General features: G+C 42.9%; 2 protein-coding genes across 5 annotated transcripts in view; one reads left to right on the top strand and one right to left on the bottom strand.

Moving 5' to 3' along the window:
• The window catches only part of LOC107274254 (E3 ubiquitin-protein ligase MYCBP2), a 48,774-nt gene extending 32,887 nt beyond the window's left edge, over positions 1–15,887 (bottom strand). For 2 of the 4 annotated variants that reach the window (XM_025091519.1, XM_025091520.1), the window contains exons 1-29: positions 15,622–15,887; positions 15,036–15,099; positions 14,691–14,939; positions 14,435–14,588; positions 14,143–14,345; positions 13,738–14,067; positions 13,495–13,665; positions 13,207–13,425; positions 12,914–13,118; positions 12,426–12,827; positions 12,169–12,346; positions 11,954–12,087; positions 11,611–11,745; positions 11,279–11,488; positions 10,980–11,176; positions 10,654–10,909; positions 10,144–10,587; positions 9,952–10,079; positions 9,664–9,890; positions 9,418–9,598; positions 9,064–9,328; positions 8,854–8,991; positions 8,639–8,781; positions 7,911–8,546; positions 7,480–7,750; positions 7,130–7,416; positions 6,603–7,029; positions 6,325–6,534; positions 6,050–6,236 (exon numbers count right to left, since the gene is read on the bottom strand). In XM_025091519.1, the coding sequence (XP_024947287.1) occupies positions 6,050–6,236; positions 6,325–6,534; positions 6,603–7,029; positions 7,130–7,416; positions 7,480–7,750; positions 7,911–8,546; positions 8,639–8,781; positions 8,854–8,991; positions 9,064–9,328; positions 9,418–9,598; positions 9,664–9,890; positions 9,952–10,079; positions 10,144–10,587; positions 10,654–10,909; positions 10,980–11,176; positions 11,279–11,488; positions 11,611–11,745; positions 11,954–12,087; positions 12,169–12,346; positions 12,426–12,827; positions 12,914–13,118; positions 13,207–13,425; positions 13,495–13,665; positions 13,738–14,067; positions 14,143–14,345; positions 14,435–14,588; positions 14,691–14,939; positions 15,036–15,099; positions 15,622–15,800 (6,830 nt within the window). In that variant the 5' untranslated portion in view covers positions 15,801–15,887. The remainder of the gene's footprint in view (positions 1–6,049; positions 6,237–6,324; positions 6,535–6,602; positions 7,030–7,129; positions 7,417–7,479; positions 7,751–7,910; positions 8,547–8,638; positions 8,782–8,853; positions 8,992–9,063; positions 9,329–9,417; positions 9,599–9,663; positions 9,891–9,951; positions 10,080–10,143; positions 10,588–10,653; positions 10,910–10,979; positions 11,177–11,278; positions 11,489–11,610; positions 11,746–11,953; positions 12,088–12,168; positions 12,347–12,425; positions 12,828–12,913; positions 13,119–13,206; positions 13,426–13,494; positions 13,666–13,737; positions 14,068–14,142; positions 14,346–14,434; positions 14,589–14,690; positions 14,940–15,035; positions 15,100–15,621) is intronic. The other 2 variants (XM_015753211.2, XM_015753212.2) reach the window with 2 other exon arrangements.
• LOC107274257 lies at positions 49–5,774 on the top strand. The gene is made up of 2 exons (XM_025091522.1): positions 49–787; positions 2,708–5,774. The coding sequence occupies exons 1-2, from the start codon at positions 626–628 to the stop codon at positions 4,067–4,069; spliced, it is 1,524 nt and encodes a 507-aa protein (XP_024947290.1). The 5' UTR covers positions 49–625; the 3' UTR covers positions 4,070–5,774.
• Positions 15,888–16,802: the final 915 nt, after the last annotated feature.

Raw genomic sequence — 16,802 nt, 5'->3', positions numbered from 1 at the left:
AAAAAAAAATCAATGGACAAGATATTGTGTTCTCGATTTCGTTTTTTTTTTTTTTAAGTGAATTGAAGCTATGAGTAGCGAACGGATTCGAACTCGAGAACTGCGCACCGAAGCAACCTGTCAACGAATGGACCTCCTTACAGTTCGAGGCTCAATAAATAAGAACGAGAATCTGTTGACCCTGGTTGAAAATAACTGATAGAGCCACATAGCGTCGCGATGCGTGTTATCTAATGTTTTTCGGCCCGTTAAAGTGGTTCTTTATAATCCAAGTTACGAAGTCGCGACCCGGAGCCAGTGGAACGGTTTTCGTCCTTGTGCCACCACGTATGCGCGTAGTTACTCTTCAATTAAAATGCCATCCTGAAGGAGAGGGAGAAGAAAGAGTCAAGCGGAAGCCCGGGAAGCTCTGGATGCTGGAAAAGTAAAGATTGCGCAGCCGATTCATCGATATCCACTGTCGAAGGAGGCAAGTGCTCCTCGAAGATGCCGAAGGAATGAAGCTCTTCTTCTTTTGGGGTGCAAGCAGGAGGAAGTATTGAGTATCTCGAGAGGGCCCGAAAGCATTGGGACGGAAGGTCCATCCGATAAACCTCGAAAAGGTTAAAAGTTTCAAGTTAAAAGAATGGGTGCGACTCAAGTTGTTTTGGGAAGCGTGATTCTCGGATTGTTTTGGAGTAGCTTCGTCAAAGGTTTTTTAATGGGCTCAACCAACAGGTGCGACGCACCGCCCTGCTACTGCAATCACTACGGGTGGCTCACGTGCGATTGCAGGAACGAAGGCGAGGTAGGTCACAGGTCCCCCTTCCCTTACGATGCAGAATCCCGCACCCGGTCTCGAATTACGCTTTTATTCAGCTTTATCTCTATCAGACTCCCGTCTTTGCGACACTTCAAGCCCATTTGTGCTTGTCTTTGTCTTATTGTATTTTCAGTTTGTTAGAGGAAGCAAGTAAAGTATACATATAAATTCAAATCTCCCTCCCTCTCTCTCTCTCGCTCGATACATAATTCAATTGCGATGATTAGAAGGAACAGAATAAGATGTATTTCTCATGTATCTCGGGCTACTTGTCTAATCCTGCGCTTTCCCTATATTTCTCTTTAGGTTATTATTCAGCAGTTGACCTACAGACCATTTCGGTAACGATATCTACACGCCTTGATGTCAAGTTCAATACGGGATTCCAATAGATGGCATAAGTGTAAGGGGTTCAAGGGACCTATTTACATTTTACATATTACAAGCAGCAAAGAGTTACTCGGATCCCCTCCTGCCGTCGGTGATAGAATGAGATCCCGCTTTGATATAAGACAGGAAACTCAAATGACTTGCGCAGATAGAAACGTGCGTGCCGTTAAGAAACATGAAGCCCCTCTTCGGAGACTGCAGCCCGTATAAATTATTAATGCGTACTCTTCTTCCGACCAACCCATTAGATAGGGCAATCTGGTCTACTGTATAAATCCACATATCCATTTATGCAGGCCCTATACTGTTGAACGGCGTCGCGAGACATCGCCGTCTTTGAAATGCTCTCGTGAAACCAGCAGCAGCAGAATTTCGTTACAGATTATAATGGCGTATATACTGAATAAGTTATTAGAATTTTTCTTCGATTACGATATTCAAGTGGTTAAAATGGATTTCTCGCGAGCTTTTCGGACCGGTTATTTCGACCGACGGTCTGATTCGAGTGTTACCGTTCGTTTTCAAGATTTTTCATAAAATTTTCATAATGGAAAGGAGCCAGCACCGCTCGAAAGTTCCGAAAGATTTATTCAACGGCAGGAGACACGGCTACAAATTTTCGATATTCTCAATATTTAAATCTTAAAGCTGAAAATACGAGGTATTAGGTTCACTGATCCGAGCTTTTATTTCCCTTTAAAGATGGTCAGATTCAGGTCAGATTCTCATCCAAAAGTATTTTAGCATTCTTTAGAAATGTACTTACAATTAAAAAAATACCCATCCAAATCGATAATAAATAAACTTTTTATTCAATAATGTACGCTGGCAACAAGTTTACGAAATTCATTTAAAACAAAACCCTGTCTCATCAATATAATTCAGTACTTCTCGGTTTTGATTAACTTTTCTTTGGAACTGTATACGTTAAACATCCTTAATCTTAAGATAAAGTGCAGTCATTTGAGCCATTCTGAATGTGAAACCTCTCGGTAAAATTCTTTTATGTATTTTCACAGTGTCACAACGGCGTATCCGTCAACTCGCAGACGTTACAGAGAATAATAAATCGTAAGAGATTACATAAATCAGTGATATCGGTATAATCCATTATTTACGAAATTTTTTATCCCTGCTGATATCGTTTAACGACTTGCAGACAAGTAGTTCCCCGTTAACGTGTACCCGAGGGACCGAGTAATAAGAGACTTAATTGAACGATTATAATAAGAGCTTACGGGTAGGGAATGGTTTATTAGTGAAAATCATGCGATGTGTCATGAACTCATCGTCTATAAGTTAATGTTTTAAAATAACGTTTTTAACTAATTTTGCCTATTACACTCGACGATCGTATCGTTGATATTAGATCTGGTGTGTGCGTGTGCGTGAGAGAGAGAGAGAGAGAGAGAGAGAGAGAGAGAGATATCTTGAATGAATTCTAAAAACACGAAATTAAAGAAAAAGAAACCACGATACTTTTATCTTGAGATTATTCGTGAATTTTACTTGTAGGAATTGTTGCTGACAGCGGAAGGCGAGAGAAGATTGAGCCCTCACACTAGCCGTATTTTTGTGAGTAATTGTTCGAGCGTCATCCTGAGAGACTCGAGTTTGAGCTCGATGACCGGCTTGCAGTCAGTCGATTTCCTGAATATTGGAAATTTGACTCTTGCTCGGCAGAGCTTCGAGATATCGTCCCGCAGTAGCCACGTCAAGATATCCCTGAAGAATGCAAGTATCGTGCTGCTGCCCAGTTTTGTCTTCAATGGAGACGTGTCTGCGATAAGCTTCGAGAACGTCCAGATTGGTAAAATTGGTGCGTTCGCGTTCGCCAATCTCCACGGCACCGAGATACTCAGATTCGAAAATTGCCATGTCGAGAGCATGCAGTCCCAGGCGTTCAAGAAGTTCGACGTGGAACACTTCCATGCGATTGGAGGAAGTTTCGGAGAAAACGTGCCGAGTCGCACGCTGAACGACATCGAGGTTCACCAGGAGTTTATCCTCGACGGCGTGGACATGGGCACGGTCAGAAGCGCGGCCTTCATCCTGAAGGGGCCGAGAACCGTTACGATTCAGAATTGCGTGCTCGGCAACGTCGAGAGCGACGCTTTCGTCATTACGACTCGCGGTGACGTAATCATCAAGAACAACGAGTTTCGGAAGGTTAATGTCGGCGCCTTCCTGCGTATTAAGGCCGAACCGCTGTCAACGTCTTCGTTGGCCGGTCGCAGCACGCTCATCTTCAAAAACAATACAATTGGCAGCTTCGAGGCAGGTTCGATAATGTTTGACAGGCAGAGTTTCCGCGTTGAGCTCGACAGCCTCTACATAGATCGGCAGTGCGACTGCTCCCTCCTCCCGACTTGGAAGAACGACATTGACATTCTCAACTATTCGGGCGCATATGCGAAATATCATTTGGGAGCCGAAGTCGGTAGCAGGACTTCGCCGCTCGAGGAATCGATCCTCCGAAACTCGGGAACGTTGCTCTGCGTCAACGGGCATGTCGACGGTGGCGCCACGTCGGCGAGCTTCGACGTCTTCGAGGATCGTTACTGCGCCACGAGTCGGTCCATTCTGCTTTTCGTCTTGATCCTCGTTGGAGTTTTCCTGGCGCTAGTGGCAGCCGGTATTCTGATTGTCTGGTATTGCAAGAGATACCATCGTAATAACCAAAAGAGCTGGATAAGCGTCCCGAAAAATGCGCCAGACCTCATCTCTAACAATAAGAAGAACGGCGTTATCGGTAAGGACGGTGCTACTGCTCGCGACAGAAGGATAACCATGGTGGTACCGGACGGCAGAATGTATAGAGAAACTGAGTTTCATGTGATCGTTGAAAAGGCCGAACCACTTACTACGGAACTCTAAGAAAACTAAAACTTTCCACGCCATCCCTGAGATTACATTAAATTCGCCTATCACACTCGATCGTAACTTCGCAGTTGCATCTCTTCCTTTTCTGAAATCAGTTTTCCGTCCAAGGACGAAACCCGAGGACATGGCGGATGCCGTACGAAACAAGTAGATCAGCAATTTCTGGCGATAAGTGACGAATAGACGAATATTCAAAGACCGAAGACTCTAGAACTGAAATGCATTCGAGCAAGTAGATACATGACGCGGTGGAATCGTAAATTCCGTATTGCAAGGAAGTTAGAAGTTAGTGGAGGTTAGAGTCTGACGTTGACAGATGGAATGTCAGTAATTTTTTTAAATTTTTACCACGTGCCATCCTGACTATCGAAATGTCAGAAATTTATTGTTTCATTAAAGATATACCACTGAAAGATAGCCACTCCCAATTGAAAAGATTCAAATTGACCCAAGTAACGTTAAATCCTGCATATTTAAATCCTGCACCTTTTCGTTATTCTAACACGCAGTTAGTACCAATATAAATTTCATAGGAGCGCGCGACGCACTCTCGATCGACGAAACTGTTGGAGAATCCTCAAGTATTTCTTTGCTTAGCGTGAAAAAATAACAAGACTGTTCGAGTGAGATAGATTTTACTTGCGCCATGGAAAACGTGTATAGACTCTGAAGAATGAAGGTTGAACATTTCACGAGAGATTTGCTAGTGATAAGACTAAAAGGCAATAGCAGAACGAAGAGCTCTAACATTCGCGTATCACCTCTCTGATAATTCTATTGAAACGAATGCATGATCAACATTTATCGACTATGCGCGTTGCAGCAGGAACAGCAAGTAGTCCGTAACCTACTGGCTATTGCATTATGTCATTAACGACAAGAGCAGACGATCATCTATCCTCAGGAGCTCCTACATTAGCTCCTACATTATACAACGAATTTCACATCGTCCCGAGAGGACCAGAGTTTCGCCGTGTCAGAAGATACGGAGTATTTGAACAAGAATTAGGAAGTCATATCCCGAGACGATAGAGTCCGATAATGGCGCTAGAGTAAGGACCGGCAGAGGAAAAGATGACGCGTAAAATTGTCATGTCATAAATTATTGTCATAATTAACGATCTCCCTGAGTGTCATTCTGATGATTCGAGTTCCACTGTCGGAACGACACAACAGACCGATTGTCAGTGTACATCGGTGTGCATAAAATGTGTATATCGAGTGTCTTAGAATTGGTCTATGTAATTCGATTGTTAAGTAATGTCCCGTTATTCATTGTTTTAACAGCCTCGAAATGATCAGAGTGTCACGACGGATTTTACAGCCCATAATATATGTATGCTATTTTCTGACGACGGTGCAGATATTATTCACTATTATTAGGTAAGCTAGGTAAGCATACTAAAAAGTTGAACAACAAAAAGTTAATCGTCAAATATGTCACGAAGAATGAATATTAAAGCGCGTCTTATTGCAGATTAACTAATGTGCCGACCTTCGCGCCTCATTCTCGTGAACATCGCAGCTGAAGCAACGTACAAAAATAAATACGGGCGCATAACAGTTAACTCCTGTAAATAGCGTTTAGTGCCAATTATCATGACTGTAATATATGTATAACGACAATCGGGAATATGATTTCTCTTGCACAGAGACACTACGTGATAAATGATAAATAAAGCGATAATGATTAATTAGTGATGAAGTATTTCCTTCAGAAAAATTTCCTAAAGGACCAATAAATACGTTAATAGGTGTAAGAAAAACAATTTATAATTTTAAAACAACTGCCTAAAGATACGATGGATAAATACTGGTGGTTTTGGTGAGACGCTGGAAATTCAATGATCTTGAGTAACGCTTAATTCCAGCCTTTGTCAGCGTACATTACTACAGTTCTATTGAGTCTTTGAGTGTTTTTACTCCAAATAGGAATAGTATAAGTCAGCGTAAATGACACGAATAAGGACTCACCTGAAGGGAAGGACACCGTCGAGGGCCTGGGAAACTGTGGGAGGCGCTGCTAAGGCAAATCCTCTTCCAAGTAGACTGGAATGCACAGAAAAAATCCTTTTGGCCGTATCCTGAGCAGCTTCAAAATCGTCCTCTCCTTCCTCAACTGTTAAAAATTTATAACTTCTGTGTATCCCATGAATATGTACTGTTGAGTTTAAGTTATTAAGTCCGAGTTTTGTCAGCCTCCTTCAACGGAGGCTGTGTAATTGCACAACCGATTTATCAATACTTACCACTCATTGGTGGTAGAGTTAGATTTTTCTTTGTGAGGCTCGCGGCACATGCTCCTCCGAGAAAAGACAATTCAGTCTCAAGATTTTTTAATCCGTTGCCAGAACCAATCCAGTCATAACCAATTACAAGGCACTTGAAACCATATGTTACGGATCTCTCGTCCTTCATGTAGTCCGACGCTGTTTCCAAAGAGAATATCACTTCATTTCCTGAAATATAAGTGTTTTCATGTGAAATTCGTTAATTGCAAAAGACCATTTGGAACTGTGAAATTCACCTGGCAGAACAATAGCATTTTGCGGCCATTGCGTGGGAACGTTACTCAGCTTGTGGAGTACGGGCCAATGAGTGATGGTATAACTGTCAGAACTCGCAATTGCTTGATTCGAACTTTCCGCGATATTTGGAATGTAAATTTGCAAGTAGTCCTCTGGCTGCGAGGTGCCGCAATCCGGGGTGAATTCGACAGTCAACCATTTTACGGATTCCGGAAATGCAACTTTATAGCGAGAGACCGTGGCAGGCTTGTAAGGATGATCGCTCTCTAACCACGTGTAATGGTGACTGGTCGTCACTGGTGGAGATACGTGAGACTGAGTTTCATTGTCTTGAGAAATTTCGGACGTCCCCATCGCGGAGAGTAAATTCAAAGCTGATACGTGAGGTAGCATTTCTTGGATCAACGTTAAAACCTGTACGCCGCTCTGAATAAAAAAATAAATAAAGGGTCAGAATTGATTTTGCATGTCGTCATGGAATCACAAAAGGAATGACATTTTCTCATTTACTTTCGTTGATACTCACTCTGGGATCGGACGTGGCCAAAGGACTGATATGTGCCATCACTAAAGGTAACAGGGTCGTGACGAAAGTTGCATTTCCAAGAACTTGGTTAGCTACGACATCCTCGGCTCTTTCTCTGGCTAAAGAGAGAATTTCATTCGCTCGTTGAACGATGGTCGTGGTCATTGCAAGCGTACATTTCCTAGCTTGCAACTCTGCCATCGCTTTGCTTGTGTGCTGGCCCTCGGAGTCTTGAGGATTTGAATAGTAGAGAATGTGCGGTATCTGACCTCTCGTTTGCGTGGTACCTAAAGATAATAACCTTTGAGAAGTCTCAAGAGATCAGTGTCAACGAGAGTTGCATGTCATACCATTGAAGCTAAGAGAGCATGCCGTGAAAGTGAAGATCGTGCCGTCGGGTCCTTTTACGACGCTTAATCCGCCGTCGCCGTTACTCGTACGTCCGCCTCGATTACGTAGTCTTATGGCGTACTTGATATTTTCCTTAATTGGAACCGGCTTGTCAAATTTGAGGTCGACAATGTCATTACAGACAGAGTCGTCAGGACCAAAGGAGCCCCTTGTAAAGTCCAAGCTACTCCAGCGTTGAGTATGCGACGGATCATTACCCTTATTGTTTTGCTAAAGATTTGGATAAATGGACCAACAAACGAATGCTTAAGAAATTACACCAGTCAATGAACCTTCACGTTAAAATCATTATGTACAACATATATTTCTCGTGAACGTGTTAATTCACTAGCACGGTCACTTTATCAAGAGACATTAACAAATTACTCACATCGTCCAGTAATTCCAATTCATAATCGTAAACGCCAACGCCGCCATAGATGCCAACTCCAGCGATAACAATTCCGGGCCTATCCACGGAAAAGCAAATTGCATCTGGAGATCCGTTGCCGGTATTCCATGATCTCGTTGGATTTGTTCGCGAGAATCTGGATGGTGTTGTGTACAAGAGTCGGCCGCAAGCCGCCTGCAGCTCGTCCAAACTGCCATTCGATTGAGCGGCCAATTCCGCAACGATTCTTGCCAAAAGGTAACAACAGTGGAGAACTAGGTCCGGCAGTGATTGACTCTTTTCTCGGTAGAGATTCTTTTTCACGGGCACCAATATCATATCAAGGAGTCTGTCAAGTACTTCACGAAACGACCAATTTAACGTTTCCTTGCTTGAACGTTCCATTTGAGATTTGTAACTGATCTGCTCGACGAGAATAGGATAATGATGACCTTCCGTTGAGTTCATCATCGGTAATCCTGCATTATCCGATGGACTCAGTTGGCGTTTTACGCTGTCGCTAATGTCCATGACATTGTTCAAAATTGGAAACGTACATCGAAGCCGAACCCTTGAGTAACATAGGGAAGCCAGGACAGCCGAGAGAAGACGATCTTTTGGCGAAGTTCCTTGATCCTTTAATATAAATGCCATTGTCAATATCGAATTGTATTCTTTCGCTCAATGATACGAGTGTTTGCGAGTATCGCAAACCCATCTGTACGTACTTTATCGATCTCCGAAAGAAGCTCACAGAGAGACGTCCACTTGAGATACGCCGTAGGATAGAACGCATGATAGCATGAGACGAACGTCTTGTGACACTCGTCCAGTATTGTGCTAGTCATTTTGTTGCACAGACTTCCAGAACCTGTGAGATTTTTAATGAACGATAAAAACATTTATCTAACATGTGTCTCGTCGCGGATTAATGACACTTTACTTTTGCTGAATCGCGTTTTTCCCTTCATGTTTTTCAGGCTGATTGGCACAGAGTCTGAGAGAATTTGTCGTAACAAAGCTCGTACTTCCCCAATACATTCCGCTAGCTTTATAGATTCCGATGGAGGTTTCTTTCCAACTGCAGATATGAGAGGAAACGTTCGCGTTAGATTCAAGAGCTTCTTTGTCGTCATTTAGCATAGCGGGATACCTTGGTTCGGATAAATTTCATTGGTGTATGTTCTCAGGAGTCGAAGGCTGGCTTTGCTTATGTATACGAGTCGTTCCATCTCAAGCATTATATGAGACGACGACGGCGACGACGACGACGACGACGACGTTGATGATGATGATGACGACGACGACGACGACGACGACGACGACGAAGAACCTATATGAACTGCAGTGTCCGCTAATCCTGCCTTCAATGTATTCCAACTCCATTGTAGTAACGATATTAATGATTGAAAGCACTCCTGAAATCGATGCGATTATCAGTATTATTATGTTACACAAGACAATATCCCTCTATCGAAAAATCGCTATGACCAATTTTTTTTTTTACTTTGCTGACAGTTCTGCTGAATTCTCTTCTTAATATATAGACTGACTCAATTTGATCTCTTTGTCTATTCGGAGTTTGATTCTCTGGAGTTTTTATCCGATAAAGTAACTGGGGAATCTGGCCCGCGTTAACGTCAGTACCATTATTGGATCGTTTAGAAGACTTGAAGTAAAACAGCACCCTGCGGAAAGTGAAACTTAGAAGAAGAAAAAAGCTATACCAGCAAATAGTATAATCGAAACATACTGATCTTCGGCGGCAACCATTCCTTGTCCACCGGCGCCACAATCACTTGACGGTCCACAGATTCTCGCCCACGCAACATACCACTTGCTCGCTTGCAACGATATCGGTTCGTCGAAGAGTATGGAGTATTTTTGTCTAGGTCCACATTCATAAGGAATCTCTTCGGTTTCAGCAAGAAGCTCGCCGTCGTTTTCTTGATCACCTCCATCGATGCCAATATCGAAAAGCTTGAAACATATTTCGGTCAGAATGCGCGATCTATCATTCGATCGAGGATTCATAACATACCTTTATCTTGGCCGTGTATTCTCCTCGACCTCCGAACAATCCGTATCCGCCTAGGAGGATGTCTGTGTCGGCCATAAATCTGATAGCTTCGATGGAGTGAGCGGAATATCCCCAACCACCCCCATTGCCTATAGAAAAAGGAAGATATATTTTCGCAGACAGTGTCGTCAAATATTTCGTTAATATACGTACTCTCAAATCTGCTGACAGTCACAAAATCTTCTCTGCTGTAAACTTTGCCGGGTATCGATTGATTACACTCGCTTTCTTCCGCAATGTTGAGTTTTTCGTCCTGCGCCTGAGTCAGAGTATCTAGACAACCTAATAGATGCATCGCGGCCTGAGAGCGAGTGACGAAACACGAAGAGACGACAGGAAGAGCCAATCCTGGACTGAGAATCGAAGCCTCCAGGCCTGGAATGGTTCTAGCCTCCGTGGATATCACATTGTACGAACTTATTTCGTTGTTTGTTGGATTAAACGTCCATATGACATTGTACAATGGATCGAGGCACGTTGCACAGTGACTAAAGTCGACCTGATCATTGCCACTGTAACTGTTGCAACTACCATCTCGCTTACTGATTACCAGACACTTGAATGAATTTGCGTGCTCGTTTTCATGAGGAATCAGTACTGTAAAATTATCTAACATTAATCACATATCTCTTACTGTGATCATCCAATGCAAGAGACACATACTTATGCAAGTTTTATTGGCCATGACGGTGCTCCTCGTCAAACTTATCGAGTTAATTTCGTCTATCTTTATATAAGTTTGATCACCAGCCGCGCCAACCCATGTCGCTCGTCTACCCCATCTTGGCCCAATATTTGGAACGACGTTCGGGAAACTGTGCCACGGCTGGGATCTTTCTGATTTACGACTTGCCTGTGATTGAGGATTGGCAGCGTCAGATGTCGAACCGTTCCACCAGTTCATACCGAGCTGACCCTTCTGCGTGTGCGTGTGAGATTTGTGTAAGATGATTTTTTGTTTTTATAAGAAATCGAATTGATAATTTTACCTGATATGCACCAAAAGTGTAGACTTCTCCTCTGGACGTTAGAACGACGGTGTGATTGCTACCGGCCGCAACATGAGTAGCCGCGCTGGGAAGCTTTACTTGAACAGGACCTCCATGCGCTGCAAGATTGCCTATTCCCAATTGGCCATGGACATTACTTCCGAAGGTGTAAACCTCACCATTTTGTAGAAGAACAACTAAAATTCAAGTAAAGAGATGGTCATAAATGTGTTACTGTCTAGTACTTTCTTGATTTTTTTTTTTTCCTTTATTGTCGCATGAATATCGCATTAGTCTACCTGTATGATGTAACCCACAGGACACCTGAATGACCGGACTGTCGCTGGGAATTGGAACTTTGGCCGGTGGTATGCTGGCTACTCTGGTAGCGTTACCTCTCTCTACGTCACTTCCACCACCGATGCCTTCCTCCATTAAAAGATTATTAGTAGGCCCTACGGTTGCTGTCTTTCCTGATGATACTTTTTGCACAATTACGCTTTGTCCAGCTGCACGGAAGTTTTAATATTAATGTAAGCCACTGTCTCTTGCTTGCTGTGCCTTAAAAGGCTCGAATAAAATATTACAACTGCAATGTTGTAGGATATTAACGAATACTGTGAGAGCGTACCTGATCTCTGATTAGTGGATCCTTTCAATCGCATTGCGTACTTGACGGCACTTGGGCCTGCCTTGCTTCGTAATCTTTGTTTACGCTCTTCCAAACGCTTACGCAGATAATCTCGTAGGTTAGATCCTGCTCTACCTGTATTATGCAACAGAGTAAAAATTTGTGCCTAGGAAGTCGCACGTGTTGTCCAGGAAGCATCTACCAACTATCCAAGCGATTCTATAGCCTCGCAAATTAGTTTAGTCATTTAGAATGTTTTCTATACGAATGTACTATCCCGCGAATCGTCTTGCGATTATGGTAGCTGACTATCTGCAAAGATATATATTTAATCTTATCATGCCTATATCTCCACCTCCGGAAGGTCCAAGTACGGCGGCCATATCGCCACCCCCGTTGTCACAACTCTCCCTCGCGCAAATACGGCAGCATCCACACTCCGCACATCCACTGTCGCCCTCACCGCAACCGCATTCTCTGTGCGAAACAATGACAGGTGCTTTAAATATCGTTTACACGTCTAGGTTGACGCTGACAGTTGAGGAAAAAAAAACTCACTGGCCTGGATTTCTGTCTGGCCGAATACTACTTAGGCAAGATATACTATAGCCAGTACACTCTCGGCACACAGTGCATACCATGCATACACGATGTCTCCACTGGTGCTGTCCCGGCGGACACATGCCTCTCGCTTCCTCCCACTCCTCTCCGGTAGCGGCAGAGTCTCCACCGTCCACTGCAATTAAGTTCAATCGGTCATTGTAAAATGATATTTGAGCTGCCGAATATAGCGGCTATGCCGCGAAGCAACCCACCGTCCTCAGCTACGATAAGCTCGTCCTCTCCGGTGCCGGTTTCCATGGCTATTACTGAAATTTCTTTATTGACGCCACCAGTATGAGGTACCGTAATAAAATCTCTTCCACACTGTCCCTTGTTGTTAATTCCAAAGGTATACAAATGACCTCTATTGGTAATAACAGCCGCGTGTGCCTTTCCCAGTGACACATTCGTTACGTACACGTCCTCGAGATCGGTAATCAGACCAGTTACCCCGTCACTGTGTGAAGTGTCTTTCCCAAACATGAGTAACGATCCTTCTTTCGTTACTAGTGCGGTTGAGCCGTTATTACAAGCAGCGGTCACTATGAACTGTCCTTCGACTTTAAGCATTTTCTTTGGTTTTACCGGTTTGGGCTGCCGGCGGGTTGCCTTATCTGAAGCAGAGAGATTCATGACGCGTTGGTGTCTCGTGCTGTCGGGGTTAATCACTGGTAAGTGGCTAAAGACGAGCTAAACTCACTGCTGTCACCATCTTCTCCCCGTCGAGCAGTTCCAGCCAATAGCACGGATCCGTCTTCCATGACGATGACGACATGCTGGCCATCGTGTCCTGCAGCTACGTGAGCGACTCTTGGCCCTTTACCAAGAAGCGTTACCTCGGACCATCTGTTAGGTCTGTTGTTACTCTTCATTCCGAGGCAACTTCCTTTTCCGGTATAAAATAACTGTAACGTTAACGAAAAATGTATGTCTATGACTCACATACGAAGTAGGAGACTCTCGCTCGAAAATTGAAATTGGGAGATAACATACTTTTCCCGAAAGAGTCTTTAGTAAACCAAATTCCTTTCCAGCGGTAACCGTAACAACTTCATCGTCGCAACCCACGTTCAGAGTGTGAACAGATTGTTCCTCGTCGAATGCCGCGTATCCAAAGACGTCCACGCATTTTCTTGCGAGTTTCAGTGGTAGCTCCGACGTAACTGTTACCGGATTGCTTAGCGTATTTATTGTACGAACGACGAAACCATCCTGCCGACAAGAGTTGGCGGAACGATTAAAACGATCGAAAAATCGGATGGCGATTGTTCTATTACTTACATCTTTACCAGCGGCCGTTATCATTCCCAAATTCTCGCCGTCGGAAAACATTACCGATGACGACCAATCTCGTCCTTCCAAAACTGCGATACCGCGAACGGTTAGAGTTTCCGCATCCAATATTAGCAATTCGCATTGTTTCCGCGGTGCGCATTTAAAGTACAAGGAATCCTGCAATAAGAAAAAAAGTTGTAAAATTTCGCTGTTGAGCGAGTAATAATAAATTATTCCGTCGCTACTGACATTTGCATAGCCAAGCCAACCAGCAGTCTCGTTCTGGTAGAAGTCCGCCTTGTGAGCATATAAATGACCCCAAATCGTGCCGCCATGACCACTACCGATTTTCAGCAGTCCCCGATTGTTGGTGTGCAAGTAAAGGTATTTTCCGTCACTCGCAAAACTTGTCCCATTCAAAATTATGTTCGTCGTTTCGTTTGCAGCTGGTATCTTAAGCGTAGAAGTATAAATCTTGGAACTCTTAGGAACTCCATAGGTAATCCAATCGGGTCGCATGAGCTTACCGAGTAAGACTGCGTGAACGCTTCTTTGAAGTGCAGTCAAGACGCATGGCATCTGCAATAAAAATACAGCGACGTCATGACCATTGTCATCGACATGATCGACACGGTCACAGTGTCACATTTTCACCTGAATATTTTGTGCTGCCAGTGCTCTGGGACACATCAAGAGGGCAGCTATCGCTGCTAAAAGTCTGCCCGTATCACCCCTAACGACGACTAGACTTAACAAACAGGCGCATGCCACAGCGGTTAAGTGGCTGCCATCGTTCGCAGCTGCAGACTCTGGTCCGTGAGACGTTGCGAGGTCTAGGAGAAGATCGAATAATGGATCTGGAATAAAAAGAGAAAGCGCCAGTAGTAGCAGGAGGGCTCTATCCGTTATCTGATATCCATTGGATCTCCGAGACGGTATATCTCACCGATCACATCATCAGGCTCCAATTTCAAACCTTCGGGAAGTTGTCCTTGCAGCACGTCCAACAAGGCGGAGAGTGCTTTCGTGCATAGGATAGGTTCGACCGTACGACTTTCTCTCATTAATGTAAAAACGCTACGAAGTCCGATTCCCACAATCTGAAAGTATGATTTGGGATCGAAGTATGACGGTCGTATTTCTCTTCATCCTTTAATAACATTTTTATTTAAATGCTGATACAGGATGCAATTAAACGTTACCTTTGGTAAGCTTTGTGCCGCGGATATCCGGTCTTCCTCCTCGCTGTCGCTGTCCGGAATGGTGTCGCTAAGATCCGCCGTTGGAACAGGGGACTCGCAATTCGAATCTCTAAAAGCCACATTGACATCACGAACGTGCTTTTCCAAAATTGCATTTCTAACATTTGCGAGTACTGCGAATGCTGACGCATTGCTTGACACTTGTATTTCCGGTGTTGCGGTATAACCTAAATCGCCATTTAAGTCATGCTAAAACAATCATTGTATTATTTCTGTGCAGCTGAATATTATGAGAGACTCTATGCTTCTGCAACCTTCTTAAAGAACCAAAGTATATTGAAATACCTTTTTTTTATCCTTCTTCCTAACAGCTTTGGTCTTTTTGCATTGTTTCCAATCATTATTTGTCCTGTAAGTTAATATATTAGGAACATATATATTTACAGGTCCAAATAAAGGAATAAGAATATTTATCAAACTTGTGTAACTTTCATTTGGTTAATTTTTCGAATGATAACAAGATTAAGGGATCACATCCCATCGATGCGTGGTTAATTGAGAAAGTTATGCTATATTGACACTCATGAATGTCAGAAAGAAAAGGAAATTGTATCAACTGTGTTCGAAGAAGTGATATTTGGTATTACTTATACCATATTGTGACACAATAGAATATAAGTAATTTTAAAATGAAATAATATTTGAAGAATACATGCTTCGTGGAAAACTTCTTGAAAGCAAAGTTTTGCAGACGGAGAGGATCTTATAATGGAAATGAAAATAATTGTGCAAACATTAAGAAGAAAAAAACTCATGGAATCACGCCAAATTAAACGAAATGCGTGACAAATGAGTGGTTCGTATAGCTCAAAGCATCGAATAAAGGAAGCTAATGAATAGAGTGAGGTTATAAAAAATATTTCTGTCATACCTGTGTGCTTCTGCAATATTTTTAAATAAATCATAGAAGCATTTAACGTAGTTCTCAGGCTCGGGTAACAGCTTTCCCTGATCCCCAGAAACCATGGTTTCTAAGAATATTATTACGAGCAGTTCACCATTTCTAATTTGCAATATTATTGATCGTCTACGCTGGTGTCGTCTCACCATGTGACTGCATTATGATACAAATAGACGAGGTATAGCCACTAGCAGCCACTAGCGAACTTATTTTAGTCCTGATCGCGCAGGTCCAATGACGTCACATTCGAAGCTAACATGATGCCACTACATGCAACAACGCCACTGCGACAGAACCAATGAACTTTAGCCATACTGGTAGTCGCGTACGGCAGTGGTGGGGGCCGCGTAAAGAGAGTTAGCAACGACACAAGCGAGTGTAGTAGGCTGTCTATCACACACTGTACAGTCTCTGAAAAACTTTAAGCTGAGATAAAGCAGTGCGCACGGGGACGACTGAGCCAACATAACATAATCTAAAATGGTGGCGCATATATTTTATTTCGAAGACTGCTAAATAGATTGGCGGACTTGACCGCAGTGAAAAGTGATATTAAATCATTAATCACAATTGGTATTTAATGCATAAAACTTTATAGAAATCCAGAAATGATTGCAAAAGTTTAGTACGGATCATACTGATTTAACTATTGTGAATTGCTCCAGACTTCTTAAATGATGAATTTAAAAATCGAGGCTATTATGTAATTGATAGGTATAGCTATTCTTACTTTTGTGTGATAAAAGAATAGCGAAACCATGAAAAAAATAGTTTTGCTTTTCGGCTAATTTCAATATGAACAAAACACAAAAATATAGTTTTATGTGCTGAATTTTTTAAATATATTTGTTGTGTTTTATTACTTAGGTCGATAGTAAAAATGTCATAATTGGTATATAATATTTCCAATTTAATTATCATAAATAATTAGTAGTTCTAACTATTACCAAATATTTAGCTGACAAACTATACTTATATGTATTTCTATTTCAGTGCTGGCGTAGCTGGCACTGATATGCGGCGTTACAACATTTTTGCAGGGCTTGTACACCACATGCGCAGTTCAATTCCAAAAGGACAACCTCCTACACGCGCGCTCGCCGGGTTGCCTTCTAATACAGGCGTACGCGTTCCAGTATGGTTAGAGTCCT

Source organism: Cephus cinctus, unplaced genomic scaffold (assembly GCF_000341935.2).
Source record: "Cephus cinctus unplaced genomic scaffold, Ccin1 Ccin1_scaffold2579, whole genome shotgun sequence".
NCBI classification, from domain to species: Eukaryota; Metazoa; Arthropoda; class Insecta; order Hymenoptera; family Cephidae; genus Cephus; species Cephus cinctus.
Note: the sequence above shows the minus strand (reverse complement) of the source record. Positions and strands in the feature narration are given on the sequence as shown.